At 44.9% G+C, this 26977-nt stretch overlaps 1 protein-coding gene across 1 annotated transcript; it reads right to left on the reverse strand.

The window, feature by feature from the left end:
- Positions 1-15157: 15157 nt before the first annotated feature.
- Positions 15158-16739, reverse strand: LOC109743994 (myb-related protein Hv33). Its single transcript, XM_020303090.4, has 2 exons — positions 16180-16739; positions 15158-16065 (listed from the first exon to the last, which is right to left on the reverse strand). The coding sequence occupies exons 1-2, from the start codon at positions 16446-16448 to the stop codon at positions 15462-15464; spliced, it is 873 nt and encodes a 290-aa protein (XP_020158679.1). The 5' UTR covers positions 16449-16739; the 3' UTR covers positions 15158-15461.
- Between the last annotated feature and the right edge of the window lie 10238 nt (positions 16740-26977).

Raw genomic sequence — 26977 nt, forward strand, 5'->3', positions numbered from 1 at the left:
TGCAATAAAGGAATGATCCTCTGTCCGGCTTTTCTTTCCGAACACCGGACAGTGTCTCAGGGGCTACTGTCTATATGGGGATTTTCTCTTTTTGTGTCGCTTACCTCAAAACCTTTCAGCAGGTTGCTGCAGGCTTCGGTCAGTCCGCTCTTGGCAGACTGAACCCTTTCAATCACCGTGCCCATAAGAACACGATGCTCATCCACAATGGAAGCGCCTCGCAGCACTTCCAGCAGATCATCTGGTGCCCCTGGTTGGACAGGGGTCACCGGTGGAATAGGCATACCCCCTTCTTTCGAAGGAGGTTACGTGCCGGATTCCGGAGCCGTATCGGTCTCCGGAATCAAGTCCGGTTGAGGGCCGAACTGAGTACGGCCCTCCTCCCCAGTCTCCTGGGGGATTGGTTCCCCCTGGTGTTCGGTGACGGGGGCTTCGCCTTCGGGCGCTTCTCGAGCCTCTCCCCGGCCTGGGAAGGCCCGTTGGGAGAGTACCTCATCGTCCCCTTTGGCCTTGGGAGAGTAAGCGGCTGGCGGTGTCTCGCTAACCATCTCCTGTGGGTCCAATGAACCTCTTGATGAGGATCGCTGGGAACTGTCGTGGGCCGGAGTGCAACAGCATAAGTAGCCATGTCAATACATTGAAATGGATAGGCTGGACATATGGGTGTGTGGGAGTCATAGCACTTACGGAGCAGCTTGAGGCTTGGTGCGGGGGTGTCGCTCCGGACTACTGTTGACGTCCCATGCGGATTTCTCCGCGAAGGAGCCCTTCCCCTTCTTGGACGTCCCCGCCTCCAGGCTCGCGGAGGCCGCCCTCTTCTTCCTTCCCCCATCAGGGGGAGGGTTGTTCTCCTCATCGTCATCATCTTCGGCGGTGGAGGAGCGGGTCTTGTCTTCGGACGTCGCGTCCGAAGCACTCTTGCGACGGGGGCCAGTCCGGACCCCCTTGGCCTTCTTCGCCGGCGCTGTATAGGGCGCCTGCACCAGCATCTTCGCTAAACGCGGAATGACTAGTTCTTCAGGTAGCAGAGCCGGACACTGGATCCGCTTCGCCCTCTCCATCCATTCCTGAAGAGGCAATGATAGTAAAAGTTCAGATATCCTCCTTGAAGCAAATAAGTAGAGGACACGATAGAAACTTACCTCACTGGCAGGATGGTTAATGTCGTGCCCACGATCCGAATCCGTGGCTGGCGGTATCTCGTCGCCCTTGAAGAGCACTTCCAGGCATCTTTGTGAGTCGTTCCGAAGAGCCTCTCCAGGGTTTGGTGCCTCCTCGGATTAAACTCCCAAAGGGGGCGTTTTCGGCTTTGGTAAGGGAGTATCCGGCGAACAAGCATCACTTGGATTACATCAACAAGTTTGACATTCTTGTCCACCATGCTTTGAACGCGTGTCTGCAGCGCTATCAGCTCGTCTGGCGAACACCAGTTCGGGCTCTTCTCGACCCAGGAGGTGAGTCGGATGGGAGCGTCGGAGTTAAATTCGGCAGCCGCGGCCCAGTTTGTGCCGCGGGGTTCTGTGATGTAGAACCATTGTTTTGCCATTCCTTGATAGTCTCCACGAACGTGCCTTTTGGCCAGGAGACATTGGCCAGCTTACTCACCATGGCTCCTCCGCACTCCGCGTACTGGCCGTCCACTACCTTTGGCTTTACGTTGAACACATTGAGCCACAGCCCGAAGTGGGGTTGGATGCGGTGGAAGGCCTCACACACGACGATGAACGCCGAGATGTTGAGGAAAGAGTTCGGGGATAGATCATGGAAGTCTATCCCGTAATAATACATCATCCCGCGGACGAAAGGGTGGAGTGGAAACCCTAGCCCGCGGAGGAAATGAGGGATGAATGCCACCCTCTCGTTCGGCTTCGGCGTGGGGACGACTTGCCCCTGGGCTGGAAGACGGTGGGCGATTTCCTTCGCCAAATACCCGGCCGCCCGAAGCTCGGCAATGTCTTTCTCCTTGACGGAGGAGACCATCCATTTGCCTTGACCTCCGGATCCGGACATGGTCGGATGCTTTTCGGAGATGGAGAAAGATGGGGACTTGGGCGCTGGAGCTCAAGGATGGAAGGGCAGAGGAAGGGGAAGGTGTGAGTAGATAAGGGCGAATTCTTATCCCCTTATAAAGGGTCGCGAACATCAAGCACCTCCTCACTCGCCTTAAAACTCGCCTATTCCCAAGGGATGTGTAAACAGCACGATTGGGTTACCCATACCCGCATTGATGAGAATCACGCAATAAGGGGACACGATCTCTGCTTCAACAAGACGTGCCAATGGCAACCGCGTCTCGAAACATGGAACGGCAGAACAAAACGGTCCAAAATTATGACCGGGCGGACGTGATGTCACGTTGTAAAAAGTTGTCAGTGGATTGGACTCGCGAAGTATTATATTCTCTCTACGGTTGTGTGTGGTGTGTGACAGGTCCGGATACAATCATCGCGCCCGGAGACTACCTTGGAGTTCGGAAAGAAGGGAACCCGCCTTGCAATGCCGAAGACAAATCTGCGCGCCGGACTCCTCGTCATTGAAGCCAGGTTCAGGGGCTACTGAGGGAGTCCTGGACTAAGGGGTCCTCGGGCGTCCGGCCTGTTAGCCATGGGCCGGACTGATGGGCTGTGAAGATACGAAGACCAAAGACTGCACCGTTTCTGGATGGGACTCTCCTTGGCATGGAAGGCAAGCTTGGCGACCGAATATGTAGATTCCTTTCTTTGTAACCGACCCTGTGTAACCCTAGATCCTCCCGGTGTCTATATAAACCGGAGGACTTAGTCCGGAAAGGGAGACTCATTACCATAGTCACACAGGCTAGACTTCTAGGGTTTAGCCATCACGATCTCGTGGTAGATCAACTCTTGTAATAGTCATATTCATCAAGATCAATCAAGCAGGAAGTAGGGTATTACCTCCATAGAGAGGGCCCGAACCTAGGTAAACATCGTGTCCCCTGTCTCCTGTTACCATCGACCTTAGACGCACAGTTCGGGACCCCCTACCCGAGATCCGCCGGTTTTGACACCGACAGCAGGGGCACTACATGTCTGATTGTCCAAATCTCAAAGATTATGGTGAAAATGGTGGTGGCAAGAACAACTACAGCAAGAAGGAGTCGTTCTCTCGTCATGAAACCAAGTTCCGGCCAAAGGCTGAGAAGCATCTTCAAAAGATGGTTGCTGCAATCGCTTCGGGTCTACAATCTGCAGTAGATTTAAGCGACATCGACTTTGACCAGAGTGATGAGGATGATCCTCCTTCTCCCAAAGGGAAGGATACAAAGAAAAAGGCGGCTGGTCGGCTCACCGACATGTGTTTATGGCTCATGAGGCTGATAAGGAGGACGACAACACGGATGAGGTACAAATGTCTTATGATGAATTATATGATGAGTATGTGAAAGTTGAAAATCTGTTTTTAACGCAAGCAAAAGTCCTTAAAAAATGCACGCGCACCATAAATGATAATCTTGCTCAAATTGATTCTCTCACACTAGAAATTACTACACTGAAGGATGCTACTGCTCGTGTTCGTGCTCTTAGGGGCATGCAACGACAGGCTCGTGCGCTGCATGTTTCTAACACACATGGTCGGAGTGAGTACTTGCATGGTTCGGGTAGGAGAGACTATTTTAAATCCAACGAGACCGCTTCCAGAGCCCGATTTACTAGGGGTAGAGGTCAACAAAGTTGTAGGTATCAAGATGGCCTTGCATTGCATTCTAATAACACATGTATTTCTACTCCTGCAAAGGGAGTGACCCAGTACTGGATTAAAAAATGTTTACTTACTAATCCCAGTACTGAGTCGCTTCGTTGTCGCTCTTTTGTGTCGGTTGGTTGTGAGGGTTTGGCAAACAAGTGGCTTATTGACTCTAGGTGTTCACGCCACATGAATGGTGATACCAAATGGTTCGCCTCCCTCTATAAAGCGTCTGGTGATGAAAAGATCACTTTTGGGAATGATGCACACGGTTGTATTGTGGCCAAAGGAATAGTGCGAGTCAACGAGAACTGTCTTCTGAAGGATGTAGACCTTGTAAGTAAGTTGAGTTATAATTTGATTTCAGTTTCACAGCTTCTTGATGAGGGTTTTGAGGTTCGTTTCAAGAAATCTGCTTCTCGTGTTCTTGACTCTACTGGTGATCTTGTTTTTGGTATTTCTCGTGTTGGTAAAATCTTTGGTGCTGATTTTGGAGTGCTTTTGTCCTCTGGTCCATGGTGTTTTGTGGCCTCTTCTAAGATGAGTGAGTTTCAGTTGTGGCATCGTCGCTTGGGGCATGTTGGTTTTGACCACCTGATTCGAATTGGCGGCCTTGATCTTTTCCGAGGTTTTCCTAAGCTCAAAGCCACAAAGGACATTGTGTGTGCCCCATGCCGGCATGGAAAGCAAGTCTCTACTTTTTACCCTCCAATCAATCTGGTGAACACAACCAGACCCGCTCAATTGTTACATATGGACACAGTTGGTCCAGCTCGGGTCCGGTCAGCTGGTGGGAAGTAGTACGTGCTTGTCATCGTAGATGATTGTTCTCGATACTCTTGGGTTTATGGAGCATAAATCTGAAGCATTCAATCATTTTCATGATTTGGCTTTAAGGCTATTCAATGTATTTCCTTGTGAGATGAAAACTATTCGTAGTGATAATGGTTTGGAGTTCAAAAATTCTTCCTTTGCTGATTTCCTTGCCGAGAGAGGAATTGAGCACCAATTTTCGTCTCCTCGCACGCCTCAACAAAATGGTGTTGTGGAAAGGAAAATAGAACTCTTGTGGAGATGGCAAGGACCATGCTCGATGAATTTGGCACACCACGACGTTATTGGGCTGAAGCCATTAGTACAGCTTTCTATGTGTCAAATCGTGTTTTTCTTCGGAGTTCTTTGAAAGTGACCTCTTATGAATTGAGATTTGGTAGAAAGCCCAATATTTCTCATTTAAGGGTGTTTCGTTGCAAGTGTTTTATCCTAAAGAAGGGCCTTCTTGACAAGTTTGAGTCGCGTACTTCTGATGGTATCTTTCTTGGTTACCCTGCTCACATGAAGGGCTATCACGTTTTAAATTTAGAATCTAACCTTGTGGTAGAGACTAGCGATGTAAATTTTGATGAGGCTAGCCCAGCTAGACCTGAGTTTTCAGGTACAGCACCAGTTTCAGAAACCTTATTCGTGGAAGAAGATAATGAGGATGGTGTGGGACAAGCCCCCATATCTCTTGCACCAGCCACAGAACCTGCTGCCACTTCTGTTCCAGTAGGAGATGGTCCAGTACCTAGTACTTCGTCTACAACGTCCGTACCCTCGACATCGATGGCTCCTGATCCTACCTCCACTTCAGCTAAGGCAGAGGCTACCATGACTACTTCCTCACCTGCTTCTGACGTCCTTCAGGGATCTCTACGTGCTCACCCACCAGAACTGATCATCGGCAACATCTCTGAGCGTACTTTCTGCTCCAGGTCCACTCATTTCTCTGACTTTGCACATACTGCATTTGTTGCATCTTTTCAGCCCTGAGATGTTAGCCATGCGTTAGAAGATGAAAACTGGATTAGGGCAATGCATGACGAGTTAGAAAACTTTGAGAAGAACAAGGTTTGGCAAATTGTAAAACCCCCATTTGACCAGAGTATAAATGTCATTGGAAACAAGTGGGTTTTCAAAAATAAATAGGGAGCCAAGTTGTTCGCAACAAGGCTCGCCTAGTTGCTCAAGGTTATTCTCAAATTCATGGTTTTGATTTTACCGAGACCTTTGCACCTGTTGCACGGTTGGAGGCGATACTTATTTTACTTGCTTACTCTGCTTCCAAGGGTTTTAAGTTATTTCAAATGGATGTCAAAAGTGCATTTCTAAATGGTTTCATCGATGAAGAAGTTTATGTAAAACAGCCCCCCTGGTTTTGAAAATGACAAGCTCCCTAACCATGTCTATAAATTGCAGAAAGCTCTTTATGGTCTTAAGCAAGCCCCTAGAGCTTGGTATGATAGACTCAAAGGGTTTTTAATCAAGAAAGGTTTTAAAATGGGTGAAGTTGATAGGACCTTGTTCACTCTTAGGCATCATAATGAACTACTCTTAGTGCAAATTTACGTAGATGATATCATCTTTGGTGGCTCGTCTAATGCTCTTTGTGCTAAATTTTCCAAAGACATGAGTGATGAATTTGAGATGTCCATGATGGGTGAGCTTTCCTTCTTTCTTGGACATGTTAAAGAAGTTTGGGATGAGAGATTCCAAGCCACTCCATACCCCAATGTCCACTGCCACAATACTTGATGTAGATGAAAATGGTGAGGTGGTGGACTAGCAAGAATATAGAAGCATGATTGGCTCACTACTGTACTTGACCGCAACGAGGCCAGACATACAATTTGCGGTGTGCCTGTGTGCTCGTTTTCAGGCTTCCCCAAGAGACTCCCACAAGCAAGCCGTCAAACGCATTTTAAGGTACCTCCAAGGAACACCTGATTTTGGCCTATGGTTTTCTAGTTCTTCTGGTTTAGGAGTTAGGGGGTTTGCAGATTCAGACTTTGGTGGGTGTAGAATAGACCGCAAGAGCACTTCTGGCACTTGTCACTTTCTAGGTACTTCCCTTATTTCTTGGTCTTCTACTAAGCAATCTAGTGTAGCACAGAGCACAGCCGAGGCAGAGTATGTAGCAGCTGCGAGCAGTTGTAGTCAGATTCTTTGGATCTCATCTACTTTACAGGACTTTGGGATTTTCATTTCTTCTGTTCCACTTTTCTGCGATAACACTAGTGCGATAAGTATTGCTAAGAATCCAGTCCAACACTCTAGAACTAAACACATTGAACCGCGCTACCACTTCATAAGAGACCATGTGGAGAAAGGTGATATCGAGCTCCTGTATGTTGATACCGAGCATCAGCTTGCCGATACTTTTACCAAACCTTTGGATGTTAGTCATTTTGCTTCTTTGCGGGGAGATTTGGGGGTCATTGGCCCCTATGGGATCTTGTGAAGGGGGAGGTTGTGTTTTTCTTTGTTCATATTTATCATATTGCGCCTTGCATCATATGTGAGATACCTTTGAGCTTTGATGATTCTTTTGTTGAAGAAATGTTCATAATGAAGTTGCTCTTGGCCATGTTATGCTTATTGTCTAGATCATCCTGTCATGGTTTGCCATATATGGATAACCCTTTGCATGCTAGTTTTAATTGGAAATGAAGTTAAACTAAATAAACATGTTGACCATATGACGAGTTCTATGTTAGTTGATCACCTTGACTTGAGAATCTACTTGTGCTTTGTGTTGCAACTCTGATCTATGTTGTGGCTAGCTAGTTTGGACTCCATTTGATATCACACCTGGAACCACTAGAGACTTGTTTTGCTTAGAACTATGTGGCTTAGGTCGGATATGGTTTCTTGTCTTGTCAAGTCCCTAGTCTCGCTTTCATGAGTTACTTTTTATCTGCATTTTTTTGTGAAGAATCACTCAAGATACCTGCTCGCGCAGGAGATGGTATTTTGCTTGTGCCTATTCCATAATTTCTTAATCAGCCCACTCAAGGTACCTGCTCCTGCAGGAGGTGGTACTTTGCTTGTGACTTAACATAAAATCAAAATCAAATCACTCAAGGTACCTGCTCGTGCAGGAGGTGGTACTTTGCTTGTGCCTTTTCATAAAATCAAAATAAAATCACTCAAGGTACCTGCTCGTGCAGGAGGTGGTACTTTGCTTGTGCCTTTTCATAATATTTCTAAGTGCATCATTTTGTGTTGACTTAATGACTCAAGGTGCCTGCTCGTGCAGGAGGTGTCACTTTGCTTGTGAGATGGTCAGCACAGCAAGAAGGTTCCATTCTTGATCGGGTGTGCCTCCTAGGCATTGCTTAGCGCTAGGTTGCAATGCCCTGCAATGTTTAGTCTCGTTTCCATGTGTTTGCCTACATAAGAACTCATCACGTGTGAAAATGGAAGTTACTAAGAACTTGAATGCTTTGCTGCATCTAGCTCAAGGATTTTCTCTATATGTCTTAGTATGACTGGATGAGCTCTTACTTATCATGGCCTAGTAGCATTTCTATCTCATGCGCTTCAACTGAAAAATCTTCAATGCTCGTACCATTGCATAAATTCCACTTCATGCATACATGCTCGATGTTGATGTTTTCTCATATGCATAAGTTGAGGGGGAGGCGGGCGTGTCCCTTGATGCTTATAGTGCCAAAGGGGGAGAAATAGAACAGTGAATATTGCACCAAGTAATTTTGTTGCAAGTTGAGGGGGAGTCAGGGGGTCATCCATATTATTTGTTATTTTGCTTTGGTTCCTTCTCTTGTGAACTTGTGAAAACAAAGTTGATTTGCCTCTCATGAGTTTTTGTTGGAAGTGAAGCTTAATTTGGATCTTGGTGTTAGCTTCACTCTTTTCACTTCTCTTTTCACCTTGTCCACTTGGTCAAGTCTACATTTTTTTCTCCTTTGGGACCAAGTGTGATTTTGGCTTCACTCTTTTCACCTTGTCCACTTGGTCATGTCTACATTTTTTCTCCTTTGGGACCAAGTGTGATTTTGCAACTTTCCTTCTCTGTTACATCTGAAACTCTAAATTTTCTTGCTGAGAGCTGGGTTGGCAATATAAACATGAAGGGGGAGATTGTGAGTGAGTTAATGTGGTGATATCCTTAATTTTGTGATGATTATATTGCCAATGCTTTTACTCTCGTCGAGAGTTATTTTAGTGGGGTTGCAAATCCCAGTTTGTTAGATCAAGGACCTGATCTATTTTATGTGACTTATCTAGATGGCGTTGCTTGTATTAAACTGTTAATTTGGATTAACTTGGGTCAAGCTCAGGAAGTTTGTGCTCGCAATAGTTGCTTGTTTCCATTGTGTGCAGGTTCCAGTGAGTGCGGCGGTAGTCGACATTGAGGATGGTTGGCATAAGGCTTGAAGAGCTAAGATGTGACCATGGACGTTGTGCGGGATCGTGCGGCTCAAAGCAACGCACAAGTTTTGGACAAGGACCATATGGAGGCAAACGAGAAGACCATGTCAAGTGAAGGTTATTTTGGTATATTTACCAAAATCCACTAAGAAGCAAACCAAGAGAGTGATTGTGGTGTTGCTTAAGAGTGGAAAATGTTATTTACAAGTAGCCAAGTAAAAATGGCTGTTTGTTTAGTGTTTTGGGCATGGCCCATTCGGTGGGTGCCCTGGCCCATTCGATGGCGGTGGAAGGCTGCTCCAGGCATATATGTGAGCTGCTAGGTTTTCCCTTGCGGCAGCTGCCGACGAGCAGAGACACAGAGCAGCCGCCGCACATTTGAGAGAGAGCTTCCCGTATGGGATTTGGCTTGTATGAGAGAGACTTGTAACTCCAGAAATCTGAGAAATAAAACCTCAAATTATTCCCAATCTTGCTATTGTTGAGGTCTGCTGTTTGTCGTTGCAAATCTCGTTTTTCTGTTGTACTAATTTTGTCCCTGCGATTCCTTGGCTATAATGGGGTTTCCGTGATGGAAAATCATGTCTAAATTCATATGCATCCATCCCTAGCCTTAAATCCGGTTGTTGTTCAATTTATTCATGGGTTCCTGAGGATGGCGCAAGATTTTATCTTTGGTGATTTATTTTGTGCGAGTTCATACTGAGTTCTTCCTCTGTTCTGGTTTCGATTTGGGGTCGCTTTATTTCTAGCAAATTTCTTGGCGTTCTGTGTCGAACGGAAGAGCATCCGCTGATGCTACTGGCTCGCTCCCTTTTATATTTCTGCTTGGTGTAATTGTCTCGGGTTTCAGTTCATCTTCAGCTATCTATCGTTCATCTCCAGGACAGCAGAGTTGGCCAGCCCAAATCGGTAGAACTAAAATCATGGATTTCAGTTTGTTGCTAGTCTTGCTGCTGTATGCGCTATAGGTGACTAGAGTTTCTAACAAGTAATATCAGCTCCAGGCAGTGTAGTTCTTCTCCATTGAAACAATATTCTGCTAGTACGTGCAAGTTAAGTACTAGTGCTTTCTGCCAGTACGTGTTACTAGTTTGGGTTAAGTAGTATGTCCCATTTAATTACCCTAAGCTTGCCGTGTAATCTCCTTGTCTAATCAAGCACTAGTATTTATTTCCAGTACACTTTTCCAGTGTTTCTTATTCTATGGGATCTCAAGCCAAGCCTTGAGAATTTGTTGGACTAGCTTCAGTCTGTTTTGACAGGCAGATTTTGTTTCCGCTGCGTATTCCGCTATTCCGAGCATCTTAGTTTTTCCATAACTATGGTGCAGAATATTTAGGAGGTTAAATTTTTCGAGGTCGTCATTCAACCCTCCTTCTGACTCCCGGAATCCGATCCTACAAACTTTTTTATAAACATATCATGCATTTTCCTAGGTTTGAACTGTTTATTTATAACTTGCCATATTTTTTCATTGATATTTTGTTAAAAGTTTTTCCATCTGTATCCCTCAATTTCATAAAAGTTTTGCCATGTTATATATAGACATGCCATTTTTCTGTATATGTTAGTATTGGTCCATGTCAAATTTAATATAAAATGTTCTAAAAAAACTTGGCATTGTTTTATATATTGACATGGCAATTTTGTAAAGTTGACATGGCAAAATTAAGAAACTTTTGTTTTTCCCAAATATGTCATATTTTAGAGAGAATTGTATTGGTTATGCGACTATTTTAGAAAAGACATTTTTGTAATTGATGGATTTTTTTAATGTTTGCCATTCACATGACTATAGACAAGGGCAAATATTAACACTAGATCATGGTAAATTCACTAGTCTTAGCATGGCAAATTTATTAAAACCAACATCGCATGTTTCTTTAATAATTACCATGGAACTTGATTATAATCACAGTGCCAAATAAGTACATTATGTCATGGCCAATCCATTTGTCTTGGAATGGAGAATTCATTGTAATCAGCATGACAATTTTTACTGTCATGGCAATTTCTCTGTATATCATTTTTTGTTATGATAAATTAAAATATAGAGCATTTGCCATTATGTTAATAAGGGCTCGCCCATTTTATTTTTACTTGCATCGCCTTTTATTTTCTTGAGCATGACATTTTTTTGTTTGTTTGCATTTCAATTTCGCATCATTATCATGAAAACTGCAGAGAAACTTTTTTTCGGTCATGGCAAGTTAAGTTCATAAAATTACGGCAAAAGTACATTTTATTGTTTTCTGTCTGTTTTTAGTGTACCATGGAAAATTCATGTGCTTTTTAATTTCACGTACTCCTTCCATTCCTTTATACAAGGCCACAAATTCAAATTACAGGTGTCAAGGTAAAATTTAATGGCTGCTTTACAAGTCAATTTTTCTTCTTGTTAACCGGGATTATTAATACGCCCACATGCATGCAAGGAAGAAAAAGAAGGAAGTAGCATAATGTCGTTATGACTACATGCATGCAAGTATTAAACAAGTTGGTACTACGAGGAAACATCTTTAAATTTTGCCTCGATTACTATTAGTGGCCTTGTATAGATGCAAAATGTATTTTTCATAGTGGCCTTGTATAAGGGAATGGAGGGAGTACATTTTTTTCGTATTTCAATTTTCTTTTTAGTATGTAGTGGTGCATGGCAAAAAAAAATAAAGTCAGCGTGGAAATTCTTAATAAAATTACCATGGAAATTTCATTATAATCACAATGGAAAATAAATATATTATATCATGGTCAATCCATTTGTCTTCGCATGGAAATTTCATTGTAAAGAACATGACCATTTTTTACTATCATGAAAATTTATTTCATTGCAATAGCAATTATATCACTTCGATTGCGCCAACTAACTGTATTTTTGTTTTTGTTATGAAAAAAGAAATTATAGAAATGGTCATATTGTCAATAATAGCATGGCAATTTTATTTTTACTTGCATCACAATTTTATTATTCGACCATGGCATTTTTCTTTGTTTTGTTCACATTTTATTTTTTGCATCATTATCACCCAAACTAATAACTTTTTTTTGGGAGAAAGCTAATAACTTGTTGACATGTCAAACCTAATTTTTTGTGCCACGACAACTTAAATTTGTAAAATAATGGCAACTTAAAAAACATAATGCTTTTTCTATATGTTTTAAGTGTACCATGGAAATTTCATTTTTTTTTATTTCACAAGCTTTTTCTAGACATATTTCAATTTTCTTGGTTTTTGTTTGTAGGTGACTTTGGCAATGGTTTTGTTGGTTTCTTTTTTTTTAAGATTTTACTATGCCATATTTTTTGTGGTTGAGTGTTGCAATTTGTTGTTGGTGTTTTTTTTGTAGTTTATCATGACATTTTCTTGTTGTTTGTTTGAGGTTTATTATGGAAAATTTATCTTTCATGTGAATATTTTCAAAGTTTTTATTTGATTGGTTGCCTTTTTTTATGAAAACATTGTTTTGGTAAATGTACTATGTTATGATTACAAATATTTTCAAAATTTGCCATGCTGTACAGAAATGATTTTCCTTGGCAAATTTATTTTCAGACCCTGGCAATTTTATTTTCTTATCCATCAAAATTTGATTTTTAGAATTTTTTTGTTGATAGCAATTAGTTTTTTTCTCAATTTTTTTTGCTAATTGAGCCTTGCACTTTTCCCCATGCGGTTCCTATTTTTCTAGACCAGTTTTTGCGTTGCACGTTTTTTGGTTCAAGAGTTGGAGTTGGAACCGTTGCAAAGAGCAAAAATTGTTCGCTCATGCCGGGACGAACCAATCGTTTGCTTGGGTTCCTCCCCGGAGCTGTCGATCTCGACCTATCGACATCCAAGAGGATTTTTTTTGCTAATTGAGCCTTGCACGTTTCCCCATGCGGTTCCTATTTTTCTGGACCAGTTTTTGCGTTGCACGTTTTTTGGTTCAAGAGTTGGAGTTGGAACCGTTGCAAAGAGCAAAAATTGTTCGCTCATGCCGGGACGAACCAATCGTTGTTTGCTTGGGTTCCTCCCCAGAGCTGTCGATCTCGACCTATCGACGTCCAAGAGGCACGCCCAAGAGGCGTCGAACCCACGACCTGTTGCTTGATGTACGCGGGTGCTCCCATCAGGGTAAGCCTGTTCCCGTGTTCTGGATACAACTTAGCCGGTATATATACTTTGTGTGAAAGTGGGAAAAACAACAAATGCTTTTGACGATGGGAAGAACCATGTGGAGCAAGTTTTTTTGAGGAACGATGCACTGTATTTGATGACCATTTTTTCGAGAAATATATGTTTCGCTTCCTTTTGAATTTAAACTCCAGTCGGTGTCTCGTGTGTCACCCGAGAAAAAAAAGTTTGTTTTGAGACATATTCGGGTAGTTTTCTATGTAGAAAAACATGATAATTTACATACCACAAACCTGATAACATACTTACAAACTCCGTGGTAAATTTTTTGACCCAAATTTTCCTTTGGTGAAAACATAACCTCGGCAACTTTTGTGTAAATATGAAGATCATATACACACCGCGCACCCGATAACTTACGTACTAACATCATGGTAACTTAGGCACCGCATAATTGATAACTCACACATGAACACCATGATAACTTTTGACTCGAGAAAAAAGTTTTTGAAAACATACTCTCGATAAGTTCTATGCAAACTACATGGTAATATACGCAGTGCAGACATGATAAGTTATGTACGAACACCATGGTAACTTTCGACCTAGTGTAAAAACTTGTTGAATTATACCTTCGATATATAAGTTCTGGGTAAGTAGTGTGGTTATTTATGTAAATAACATGATAACATACGCTTCTGGACCTGATAACTTAGGTACAAACACCATGATAATTTTCACTCCAGAAAAAATATGTTAAAAACATATCACTGATAACTTTTGTGTAAATAGTATGGTAGTATAGTCTTTGAGACGTGATAACTTAGGTACAAACACCAAATAACTTTGACCCGTGAAAAAAGTTGTTGAAAGCATATCATCAATAACTTATGTGGTAATATCATGGTAATATATGCACCCGGACCTGATAACTTAGGTACATACATCATGATAATTTTTAACCTGGAAAAAAGATGTTAAAAACATATCACAAATTTTGCGTGTGTAAATAGCATGATAGTATAGGCTTTCAGACATGATAACTTAGGTGCAAACACTATGATAACTTTGACCCGTGATTTTTGTTGTTGAAAACATACAATCGATAACTTTTGTGGTAATAGCATGGTAATACACATCCGGACCTGATAATTTACGTACAAACACCATGATAACTTTGACGGGGGGGGGGGGGGGGGGGGGATTGTTCAAAACACACATACGACAACTTCTGTGCAAATAACATGGTAATGTACGCATCGCATACCTGGTAACATAAATACGAAACACCGTGATAACTTTGACCTAGGAAAAAAAGTGGTTGAAAACACATATGCCAAGTAACAGTTGTCTAACTAAGATGGTAATATAAGTATAGCAGGGCAGATAGCTTACTTAGCGCAAAAAAATGCTATCGAAACATACCAATATGGGATCTAATTTCGAAGGTCTCGCCATTGTTTTTTTTATGAAAACAGATTTTGAATTGGGCAGATGGTTTCAGTACAAACATTTCAAAGTTTCAAAATAGGGGAATCTACGATGACATTAGTTTTGCTACCCTTTTATGCATTTGCAGGTAGGGAGAAAGTTGGAGAAAATCATTTTTATGTTCGGAATTCGCCTATTTAATCATCGTGGTAACTTATGTACCATAGATGTGATAACTTACATACGCTAGGCGTGGTAACTTTTTACCCGGGAAAAAAAATCGTCGGAACATATCAACATGGGATCTAGTTTTGAAGGTCTCGTCGCAACAAATCTTTTATGTAAAAACATTTTTTCAATCGCAATGACGGTTTGAACTACAAAACATTTTGAATTTTGAATTTTTGTAGGAATCTTTGCTAATATCCTCATTTTTTTCTCATATGCATGCATGCACATTTAAGTAATTCAATTAAACACAATTAGTACAGAGGAGTCGGGGGCGCTTGAAAAATTCATGGACTGCATGCACATCTGCATGTCGTCCGTTCGGTAATACAGGGATCGTTCGAACCTATCCAATAGGCACAAATCGTTTGGAATATATTACTGTCCTTTATATTTTCAATTATTACCAAATACTCCCTCCATGACTTAATATAAGAGATGTTCTGACACTGTCATAATTCTTAAAAAACGTCTTATATTAAGTTACGGAGTGAGTATATCAGTTAGTCTTGCAATTTGAACTTCATATATTTGTACAAATTTCTATAGTTCAGTCGGAGAAATGGATGTTGCCGCAACGCGCACCATCCTTGTTCTGTATCTCGAAGGGCCTAGAAATTACCTCGAAGGGTCCATCCTTGTTCTGTATCACCTATAATATAATAAACCTGGAATTGGTGCCTGAAAGTGGCACTAACGTTTCTCTTAAAAAAGAGGGAGAGAGTAGGGAAATGTTTTTTAAATAAAAAAGAAAGAAAGAGAAGATCAAAAATATTGTTCCAAATTGAACTCGAAATTTGCGAGGCTCTGTTCTTGGCAGGGTAACGAGAACTTGTGCTCCAACGGCTCGTCGTGCTGCTGCTCCATCTCCGCCTTGGCCCAGTGCAGCACCTCGCCGTCGAGCACGCTGCCCACCTCGCCGCCGTAGTTCCAGTTGCTGCTGTTGCTTGAGCTCTCCCCGTAGCCCAGGTTCTCCGACACGTCCAGCACGCAGCTGTAGTCGGCGGCGCCGAACCCGGCATCGTCGTCCGCGCCGTCCTTGCAGTCGCCGAACTGGACGTACAGTGCGGCCGCGTTCGCGGCACCAAGGTCGCCGGCGAACCCGCCGCCGTAGTCGGCGCACACCGGGAACGGGTCGAACTCCGCCGACTGCTTCAGAGCGAGGCTGCCGTCGGCGGCCGCGGCAAGGGGCTTACGGTCTTCCACTTCCACGTCCGGCAATGCCGCCGTGACTGCGCCGGAGGCCATGGGCTTGTGCGTGGCGGGGTCGATGCCTTGTTGCCGGAGCTTCTTCTTGATGCAGCTGTTCCAGAAGTTCTTGATCTCGTTGTCCGTCCGGCCCGGCAGGTGCGACGCGATCTGTGACCACCTGCACGCGTACACGACCCGCATCAACACGCTGTCCCAAATCTTTCCGCTGACTCGGTCGATCCCGCAGTGCGAAAAAAAATACGAACTGAATGCATTGCGCGGGCGGACAGACCTGTTGCCGAGGATCTGGTGGAGCGCGACGATGTGGTCCTCCTCCTCCTGCGAGAAGGTGCCGCGCTTGAGGTCGGGGCGGAGGTAGTTGAGCCAGCGGAGGCGGCAGCTCTTGCCGCAGCGGTGCAGCCCGGCGAGCCTGGGGACGGAGCTCCAGCAGCCCACGCCGTAACGGAGGATGTGGTTGTAGAGCTTCTCGTCTTCCTCAGGCGACCACAGCCCCTTGCGGAGCTTGGGCTGCCCCACGCCGCCGGACGACGGACGTCCCATTGCAGGCTCCTCTCTCTGGCGGCAGCTGCTGGCCTCGTAGCTAGCTACTCCGACGAGCCAGGCAACGTCGATGTATGTAAGGGCGATCGGTATGGTCGACCGCCGGTTGCTTCCTCCCGATGGATCGTTGCCTGGTGGGTATATATGGTCGGGTATATATGGGGGGAAGCGTGCGTGTGAAGAACCGCAAGCTCGCTGGGCGCTTGGTGAGTGAGTGAGGTGAGGCAGCGCTCAAGTAGGTTCGAAGCAAGGCGCGCAGCGGCAAAGGAATGCAGTGGATTGGAGCTTACGACACCTGCGATTTGTGGCACACCGTGGGGTAAAATAGTGTGCCGTGCGCGCGCTCTCGCCTCACCAAGAGTCCAAGACTAGACCGATATTGCCCGCACGAGAAAAGAAGCTCCGTAGGCTCCACGCACAAGAGCAACTTAACACGGCACTGCTAATCAAACCACAACCGTAAGCCATCAATGCCGCCGGGGACCTGCGGATCCCAGCTCGTACGGAGCAATTGAAAATCGCGTCATGGCACCAGATCACGGTGTCGCGTGATTTAGTGATTATTTTTTAGCATAATCATCAGTGGCTCAGCTCACTAATTGATCAAGTCTAGTCACAAATCACGTCGCGCGGGTGAATCAGCGGCCCTGCCGACCTGGACGTTCAATCAGGGTGCGTGCACGGGGGCCAATCGGCGTCCCGTCTCACCGCGGTGTGCGTCCAAATGCAGACATACATGAGCTCTGCTCGGCCGTGCAGTGCAAACTAATCACTCGAACCGAAGGACAGCGGCCGGCCGGCCGGCCGGCTAACCGGCGAGGGGTCGCGCTTGCTGCACAGTCGTTCCAGAAGGGGGGAGAACGATCAGTGAACCTAGGCACTAGTCATTTTGTTCTTCCGATGCTGAGGTATCAATCGATGGATCGTTTTCGTGTTTGCTTCGTGGGGGCTGTGACAACGGTGTCTAGGGGTGCACCTATACCATTTTCAATTTAGAGTTGTCACTGTTTGTACCCGATTGAGAAAAAAACACTCTGTGAGATAGAAGTATCTATCATAGAGTACTATTCACTTATCTTTTGTTTACTTTTACATCACTTAAATGATACTAATAAATTTTAATGTTCAAAATAGTACAATGTGTGGGTTTTTGGTAAAAAGCATGGAGACATTGATAGTCGGGTTTGACATTGGGTAGTATTTTTTATTTCGATACAACTGTGCAGCGAATACAATTTGTTTCTCTCAATAAAATATCGATGACAGTATTTTTTTTAACTAGCACAGAGATATTACGTTCTATATCGAAAACTAAATATATTTCAAAAACTGTTTTTATATAGTTCGGACAAGCGAGACGTTGGATAGTCACGCCACATACCGCCATGCTCCTTGAGATCAGGGTGAGGTCAGAAATTATGTTTTGGATTAGAATGCGAGCTTCTCGCAAAAAAAAAAAGATTACAATGCGAGTAGCAGGACAAATTAAGGTACCCATTTCTTTTTCTGAAAAAAAAAACACATTTCTCTATCACATGGCAAAGGTACACGTTCGTGCTAAGAAAAGGCTGCACGGCAGGTCCTATTGAGCTGTAGTACAACAGTGTCCGTATACTTGTTCGTTTTTCACCCTCTCAAAAAGAGCACGTTTTCTTTTCCCTTTTGCCGGGACTTGTAAACGTATGTTCACTTTTGCATGGCTAGAGATTCATCGACCGCCGGTAGTGGTGTACTACAGCTCAATTTGTTTTGACTTTGTGGCAAGCAATTAGCGCGTAAATCGTGTCGACCGGCAGGTAGTTTTGCCGTCACATGCTAGCCAAGCTAGCTACAGAGAAATTACACGGGAGGGAAAGAGATAGGCAAAAATACCACATCTATGTAAGGGCATGTATAATGGTTAATAAAATAATCTTATCTTAAGTCTTACATGTAATTTAAAGATAACAAAAAACAATGTCTATAATGGGTCATTTCTTAGCCTTATCTTCAATAACTAGCTATTCCTAAAAACGTGGTGAGACATAGTGTGCTAAAAGATCATCTATTGTCTTCTCTTAAATAAGAAAAGACAAATCTTTTTTTATGAGTTCGCTCTCCTCCACCTCATCATTTATCCTACATGACACTACTAAGATAGCACCATTGTACATGCCCTAAGTTTAAACTGTCCAGGTCATCCTATGCGTAAGATACGTAACAACCAATCCATAGATGTAGCATTGGTTGAGAAAAATGCATGCTGTGTTTTTCACTAGGAACACGGTATAAACACATATATGCATAATATATACGCGCGTTCTGATACTCAAAAACACAAAAAAAAGGAAAAAGAACAAATGTAACGTTACGACCGTTTCCCTATTACTACCACACCACAGGAACGGCTCAAAACGAAAAAAGAAAAAAAAAAGACATCCGGCCGAACAGACTACAAAAGCCCACTACACAAATTGATGGAGAAAGAAAAACGGCCCACACAAAGCAGCCATGGGGGCTTGTTCCGTGGTAACAATGAACAAGAAACACGACAACTAGGTATGTGAAGGTTCTGTTTCAAAGGAAACTACGTACGATGAAGGCAAAAAAAATAATCTTGATATGTACAGCTATCGGCTAAAGAGTTAGATGTGAAATAACTATTTCACATCTGGATGTGAAATCGCAAATTTGTATGCATAATATATACGCGCATTCTGATACTCATGAGCACGCTTTGTTCCTCCAGTGAAACTTTATAATAGATCTATGACATTTTCTAAAAAAAAAGGGTTGCTGAAGTCGTCACTACCACATCATATCAGTAAAAAAATAGCGCTGAAAGCCTGCAATAAATCCAGAAAAGGGTATGAGATAGGCATTGTTCCTGACGAGGGCGATGCGGAGGCTATGGCGAGGTTCGCGAGGGAGAGTCCTCAATATGTCTAGTAGGAGGCGAAATTCTTCTGGAAGCGAGACCATGAGAAGAAGAAGAAGAAGGAGGAGGGGGGTCAAGAAGGATGACGAGGTTGGCCCCTCGACGGTGATCAACCTCGAGTCGGATGAGGAGGACAAGGAGGAGGAGGAGGAGGAGGAGGAGGAGTTGGACTCCTCCTATGAGGAAACCAGGACGCTTTGGACCTCTATCGGCACCGACTATATGTCGGATGTATAGTGATGTTTAGGAATCAAGTAGCTGGGCAATCTTTATTTTTATCTAATTTTAATCGTTTTAATGTTTATTAAAATGTTTGACATGAACTATGCAATGTATCCTTCAAAAACAATGTTTGCATGTTTGGAATTGCCGTATTTTAGGGCAGCTGTTGGTGCCCTATAGACCCTTTTTTGGTGTCGTAAATTTTACTCCAAACAGTTTTTGATGTCTTAAAATAGGGCAGCTATTGGAGAAGATGCTCTTTGGGAGTCATCAGTTGTGTGCAACTTTACTCGCAAAAAAAAAAATCAGTTGTGTGCAACTTTAGTACCGGCCACATAGATTGATGACACTGCCATAGGAGGAGAGTGTACGTAGCTTGCAGAGCAATGGCCAATGATGGCGCTATACTCGCAAGCACCGAGAGAGAGAGGTCGTACGCCAGGAGGTGGCTTGCAAACGCCACAATTAACCACCACAGTCCACAAAGAAGAAAAGGCAACGGCGGAGAGTGGAGGGAAGCTTGCGTGCGTTGGAGAAAGCTCGACGACACGGCCGTTTCGGTGCCCGGTCGCGGTCGCGAGCGTTGCGTTGCATGCGGACCATGCAGGTGCCCGGCCGTCCGTGCCGGACGGACGGCTGCCGGAGCTCGATCGATCATCGACGCGCGTACGTACGTACCGGCCGGTCGATGGCTTCGGGCGTGGTGCAAGCAATGCTAGGCGAGCTCCAACGGATTGTGTCATAGGCTGTGACAACTGTTGCTGCACTCTGGTGCATGGCTGGTGGACGCGCGCGTAAGGACGTAGCTAGGTGTATGCCGTTTACGTACGTAAGCGACGTCTACTCCTTGCATGTGATCCGGTCGATCGGTTGGTACCGTCACGAGTTTTGCTACACCTGGTTCTGGTTGGTCTTTTTTTTTTTTTGCGGGGTAGTTCTGGTTGGTCTTGAGTGTGGTACTATATGGTTAGTGAGTTAACAGCTGTGTGCAGCTCTATTATTGTCGCCACCTCGCACTAATCTTATGGAGTTAATCTTACGGAATGAGGCAGCAACATCTGATTGGAGAAGGAGAGGGAGCCCAATATAAAATTAGGAGGGTTAATGGGTGATCAGTGAAGAGATTAGTGCGCAGGGTGTTCGTAGGAAAAACATCCTCAAGTATAGAATTTCTGGTATCCTCACAGTCACTGGGAGATTCATTTCTGGAAGGAAAACGACCTTGCTCTTTATTAAACTGGAACAAGAAATAATGTTTTATGACTTTGTGAAGCATTGTTGGTTTTTTCAGACCGAGGGTTTGACCATGCAGTTGGGGTGATCGATGAATGATCACCAAACAGCATGCATGCGTTTCGCAGATTTGGCCATTTGGAGCGATCTGTTACCCCATCCATGCATGCGTGCATGCAGATCCTTAAATTTGGCGCCATGCATGCTTGTGGCCGTGGGCTTGTCGACTGTCCCGTTCCTTTGGCAGAGTTGGAAGCTACTTCATCCATGGGCCATGGCCATGGTAGGCAGCCTCTCCTTTTCTAATCAAGAGCTGTTATGCTAGACCTATGGAGCACTAGTGCTGCCATTTTCAAACCAAACAAAATGACAGCAGTTAGCGCGCGCTAGCACAGGAGTTTCGTGTAGCAAACCATATCTCTTCCGGATGTGCAGGTTTGTCGGTTCCTGATCGACGCGTACACTTTCTATACATACTCCATCGGTAGAGAAATCAAATGCATGCACGACTACCAGCTTCTACGTACACTAGCTAGTGACCTCATATGGGACAGAGACTGAACGTGCATGTGATTCATATTTCAGGGCACCAATAGTTCATGTCACCAAGTTGATTCCAACGTCGTCCTCGCACAAATTTGTCGTTATTTTCTACCAGTCATGTTGTACCGTCTACGTGCAGTACACTAATACTTGTACTCCACTCTGTTAGGTTTTGTAGTTTGTACCAAGTAGGAGTACTAGCTAGTACATTTAGTGTTGCTAGTACTATATGCTATTGATATTCTTACCGACAGGCTCCAGCGCATAAATTAACAACACACGAGGGACCGTCGACATTGTCTTATTAGTATATGCAAACACCACTGTGTGTTACACACGTAGAGCGACCAAATTACTAATCGGTTAGATTCCACAAGTGGATGTCCCTGTTGTGGACCAAAAAGATCTTGCCAAATACTTTACATGAGCCGTGATCTTGACTTGCCTCCTCCAGAAAGGAAAGCTTTGCTGAAAAAAGAGCAGAATATGCATCATGTCGTCCGCCTCTAGCTGTATGGCCCCTCTTTGAAGTTATGCAAGCCCCAGCCAAGGCCAGAGCTATACTAACGACACACACAAATATAAGAATGTGTAATATATACTCCATAGATCATAGTCTCGACTCTTGATCATGACGTACCAAATTAACAGTTAATCATATACCACAACTATGTATGAAATTCGAGTGGTCACGCATTGATCATTAATTTGTTTTAGTTATGGGAATTTATTTTTATTTTTATAGAGTAATTATGGAGAGGTTGGTGCATATGCATGTGCAATGCTCTATGCCGTTGCCATCGCAACAGATGGCGTGATGTGCAACAGTCTTGCATGAGAGTAACCCGCATGATTAAGTCGTTCTGTACTGTGGCCTGAGGACGGCTAGTTGTTTAAGCCTTGCGGGAATGCTATCTAAACCAAACCAAGCCGTGCACTGATTAATTAAGCTGACACCCTAGCTAGCTCACCTAATTTAGGCTGCTTTTTCATGGTGGGGCTAGTTAGTACTGATTCTTTAGACTATATATCTCTTGCGATTGTTCACAGAAAACTGATTATGTGTTTTGCACTCTTCATGTACTATTGGTTAATTAAGGTAGGTCATTTAGATCCTATGATGATGTCATATGAAGTTTGACAGAAAACTGAAGAACACTGCAACTGTTATGTTATCACTTTAATTGTTTTTTCTTCTGCCTCTAAACTCTAGCTAGCTACATATTGACATTTTTGCCATGGACAGTTAGCTTTTGATCATGGTTTTATTCAACAACAGTGCGTGTAATCTAGAATGGGAATCATATTCGGTGATGAGTGAGCTTACCGACTAATAATTCAGTAATTGACTTCCCAACGATTCAAGCTCCTGTTCTCCGAACCTAACCCGTGATCAGTCTTGATTTGATATATGCACAGAGAGTATTCACCAGACAGTGTACGCCAAAGAAAATGTTATGGCGCCACTAGCTAATTAGTAGTACTACACAGTACGGTTCGTATCAAGCGACTGGCTTATTAATTAGTAATTTGCTGGTGATCCAAATGGTGCTACCTCAAATCCAAGGTCCCCATCATGTATGTCGCGCACACACGTCGCAACCACCTTAAAAAAATCCTGTCAAACTGTAATACAAGTATGGTTTATTTTACCAGCCACACACGATCGACGACAAAGCCCGCAGTACATGCGGGAAGAAGGTGCATGAAAATCACGCATGTCGGTTGCTTGAACTTCCGAGTTTCTTCATGGGAACCTCCCGTATTCGACCCCCTGTCGCAGCCTAATTAACCCTCTATTGTAGGTACTACTACTAGATGGCTCATCGGTGCAGAAAAAACAAGGGCCCAAGCATCGATCGATCGGCAACGCACGCAGCACTTGTCAGCTACATGATGTAGAGGAGTTGACACTGGACACCCCTGTAGCTCGTCCGTCAACTCAGAGAGATTTTCACCGGCTCTTCAACGTGGCGAGCGGCGGGTTCACAGGCAAAGTGTCGGCACGAGCAGGCAGCAGGCATCCATAGTTGCGACACAGCTTGCGGCGGTAGAATTTGTCAAACAGGATAGGATAGGGAATTTGAGGGGCCGGAGATACGCTTGTCCCCCTTGGGGAAAAGGGATCAAGCTTTCCACGGGTGAACGAGGAAAGGTGATGCATGGAGGACAAGCTAGGTAGGAGAAATGGATAAATAGACAAGATCATAATCATCGCGAGCAGTTCCCGGCGGAATAATCTAGCCGCCCGTGCGTGTCCCGGAGGAATCTGGTAACAGCAGACTGATCAAATCATCTGTGGTACGTCTGGCTCTCGATCTGTCGTGGCCATGCATGTGCCTGTCCGGTCTTAAATGTTGGGTGCTCGCCTGTGTCCACAGAAGGACTCGTTGATCATCTGCTCGGTACTGGTAGGTTGCTGCCGCCGGCCGGCTTGTGCTCCGATCGATCTGATCAAATCCTATCTTAATGGACAGCGAGGAAAAGGATTAGGTTTTTACGATGGATGGCACATCGGTTTGCAGCTCGTGGTCGATTGGAGCCGTGCGTGCGTGCGTCTCATTGACTTAAGTGCCACGCTACGTGTGTGACTTGGTCATGTCGTCGCCTAGGATCGTAGGGAAATACGGCTCTCGCTGATCATGGTCTGCTTTAACAGAACCAGTCGGGAAATAGAAAAATCTGAACCCAAACGTAGGTGTGAATGGTGCGATAGATATGATATTCCCACACTCTCAGCCGACTCAGCGTGGTATATTAGTGATCAACGAGAAACTGCCGACACTGCCAAGCGTACATACGAGCTGTACACATCGTCGACATGTGCGAGGTCGACGCAGGAAGCAGCAAAACAACATAATCATCGCATTCACATACATGGATTGGAGTTGAAAAATCTGTACTCGGACGTCTCACTCTCGGCGTCATAACTAGCTACTGAGAAACCACCGACAGTGCCAAGTGCCATCTACGTGTAAACTACGTACATGTTTTGTCTTTGTTTCCGGCTTTCGATCTAGAGAATGTACGTAACGTGTGCACGCAAACCTGTTGGGCTCGTTTTGTCACCTTGAGAAGAAACTGGCGATGCATGTCGCCGTGATCATCTTCTCTTCTTTTCCCTTCCCCTCGACGTCGCCAGCATAGTAGCATGCACCGTGCCGTTTCTGAAAACGACTGGACATGTCACCTCCTTTTCAGTTTTTCTCCATGGGCGCGCACCAATTGTGAGTGAAATGTAGCTGTTGGTTTTGTAGTTACGGTACCTCACAACGGGCGCACCAGATGGCGTGGGCCGCTGGGCCCGGTCCGTTGGCGTGTGAGGTTCTCATCATTCACTCTTTTTACAGGAAAAATACAAAGACATTTGCTCAAAAAAAAGGGAAAATACAAAGACATGATACTTAGGGCGTGTTTGGATTCTCTCCACTTCTCAACTCCGCGCTACAGCTAAGTTGTAGCAGTAGCGCTGGTATGGGCAGCGCTACTGGTAAGTATTGTTAGCAGTAGCGCTGCCCGGACCAGCGCTACTGATAACTATCTGTAGCGCTTGTTCCTATGAAGCGCCGCTACTAAGCCAACGCTTCTAGTATGTGCTTTCCAGCGCTACTGCTAATAATCCTGCTTTCACAGATTTGCACCCCCTCTACGTATCTGTGATGTATTTATATAGGCTTTATACAATAGTTTCATCAGATTATACTAAACATACATTATTGTCATCATATTATAGACATACAGTAGTCTCACTCATACCATCATCATCATTCAACACAAATATCATCATATCTCGAAAATAGCGATACACAAGTGATCATGTCATGTCTCGAATAAGTGCAACTGCATGGTCATGGCACACACGCAAGTTTCATCATCTCTATATAAACCATGATGTAGAAGAGAAGAGCGATCAGCATGAGCAAGAGCGCGACTATGCAGTACCGGCGGTCCCGCCCCTGCTCATGCTGTAGTGTCCGCCTCAAGTTACTACTTTCCGCTTCGGCTCTGGTGTCGAACCCTCTGTGGCTAGCACCCGGGTACCTGTACACCTGGGCCTGAGCGTCTGGCCAGTGGTCGTAGACTCCTGGAACCCTCCCAATGTACACCGCGTAGCAGTCCTTCGCCATCTCCGTGTTTGGGATCGTAGCAGAAATTAAAAAATTTCTACGCATCACCAAGATCAATCTATGGAGTAACTAGCAACGAGAGAGAGGAGAGTGCATCTTCATACCATTGAAGATCGCGAGACGGAAGCGTTGCAAGAACGCGGATGAGGGAGTCGTACTCGTAGCGATTCAGATCGCGGTGGATTCCGATCCTAGCGCCGAACAACGGCGCCTCCGCGTTCAACACACGTGCAGCCCGGTGACGTCTCCCGCACCTTGATCCAGCAAGGAGGAGGGAGAGGTTGAGGAAGAGGGCTCCAACAGCAGCACCACGGCGTGGTGGTGATGGAGTGGCAGTTCTCCGGCAGGGCTTCGCCAAGCTCACGCGGAGGAGGAGAGGTGTTGGGGAGGGGAGGGGCTGCGCCTTGGATGTGGTGGTGCAGCCCTCCCTCCACCCCTCTATTTATAGGGAGAAGGAGGAAGGGGGCCGGCCCCTCCAGATGGGATCTAGAGGGGGGGCGGCGGCCAAGGGGGAGGGGGCTTGCCCCCCAAGCAAGGGGGGCGCCCCCTTTAGGGTTCCCCCCCAAAACCCTAGGCGCATGGGCCCTAGGGGGGGTGGCGCCCAGCCCACTTAGGGCTGGTTCCCTTCCACCTACAGCCCATAAGGCCCTCCGGGGCAGGTGGGCCCTCCCGGTGGACCCCCGGAACCCCTTCGGTGGCCCCGGTACAATACCGGCATACCCCCGAACACTTCCGGTGACCGTATGATGACTTGCCATATATAAATCTTCACCTCCGGATCATTCCAGAACTCCTCGTGACGTCCGGGATCTCATCCGGGACTCCGAACAACATCCGGTAATCACATACAAATCTTCCATATAACCCTAGCGTCATCGAACCTTAAGTGTGTAGACCCTACGGGTTCGGGAATCATGCAGACATGACCGAGACCGCTCTCTAGCCAATAACCAACAGCAGGATCTGGATACCCATGTTGGCTCCCACAGGTTACATGATGATCTCACCGGATGAACCACGATGTCGAGGATTCAAGTAATCCCATATACAATTCCCTTTGTCAATCGGTACGTTACTTGCCCGAGATTCGATCGTCGGTATCCCAATACCTCGTTCAATCTCGTTACCAGCAAGTCACTTTACTCGTTTCGTAATGCATGATCCCGTGACTAACTACTTAGTCACATTGAGCTCATTATGATGATGCATTACCGAGTGGGCCCAGAGATACCTCTCCGTCATACAGAGTGACAAATCCCAGTCTCGATCCGTGCCAACCCAACAGACACTTTCAGAGATACCTGTAGTGCACCTTTATAGCCACCCAGTTACGTTGTGACGTTTGGTACACCCAAAGCATCCCTACGGTATCCGGGAGTTGCACGATCTCATGGTCTAAGGAAATGATACTTGACATTAGAAAAGCTTTAGCAAACGAACTACATGATCTAGTGCTATGCTTAGGATTGGGTCTTATCCATCACATC

Source organism: Aegilops tauschii, chromosome 1, assembly GCF_002575655.3.
Source record: "Aegilops tauschii subsp. strangulata cultivar AL8/78 chromosome 1, Aet v6.0, whole genome shotgun sequence".
Taxonomy (NCBI): Eukaryota; Viridiplantae; Streptophyta; class Magnoliopsida; order Poales; family Poaceae; genus Aegilops; species Aegilops tauschii.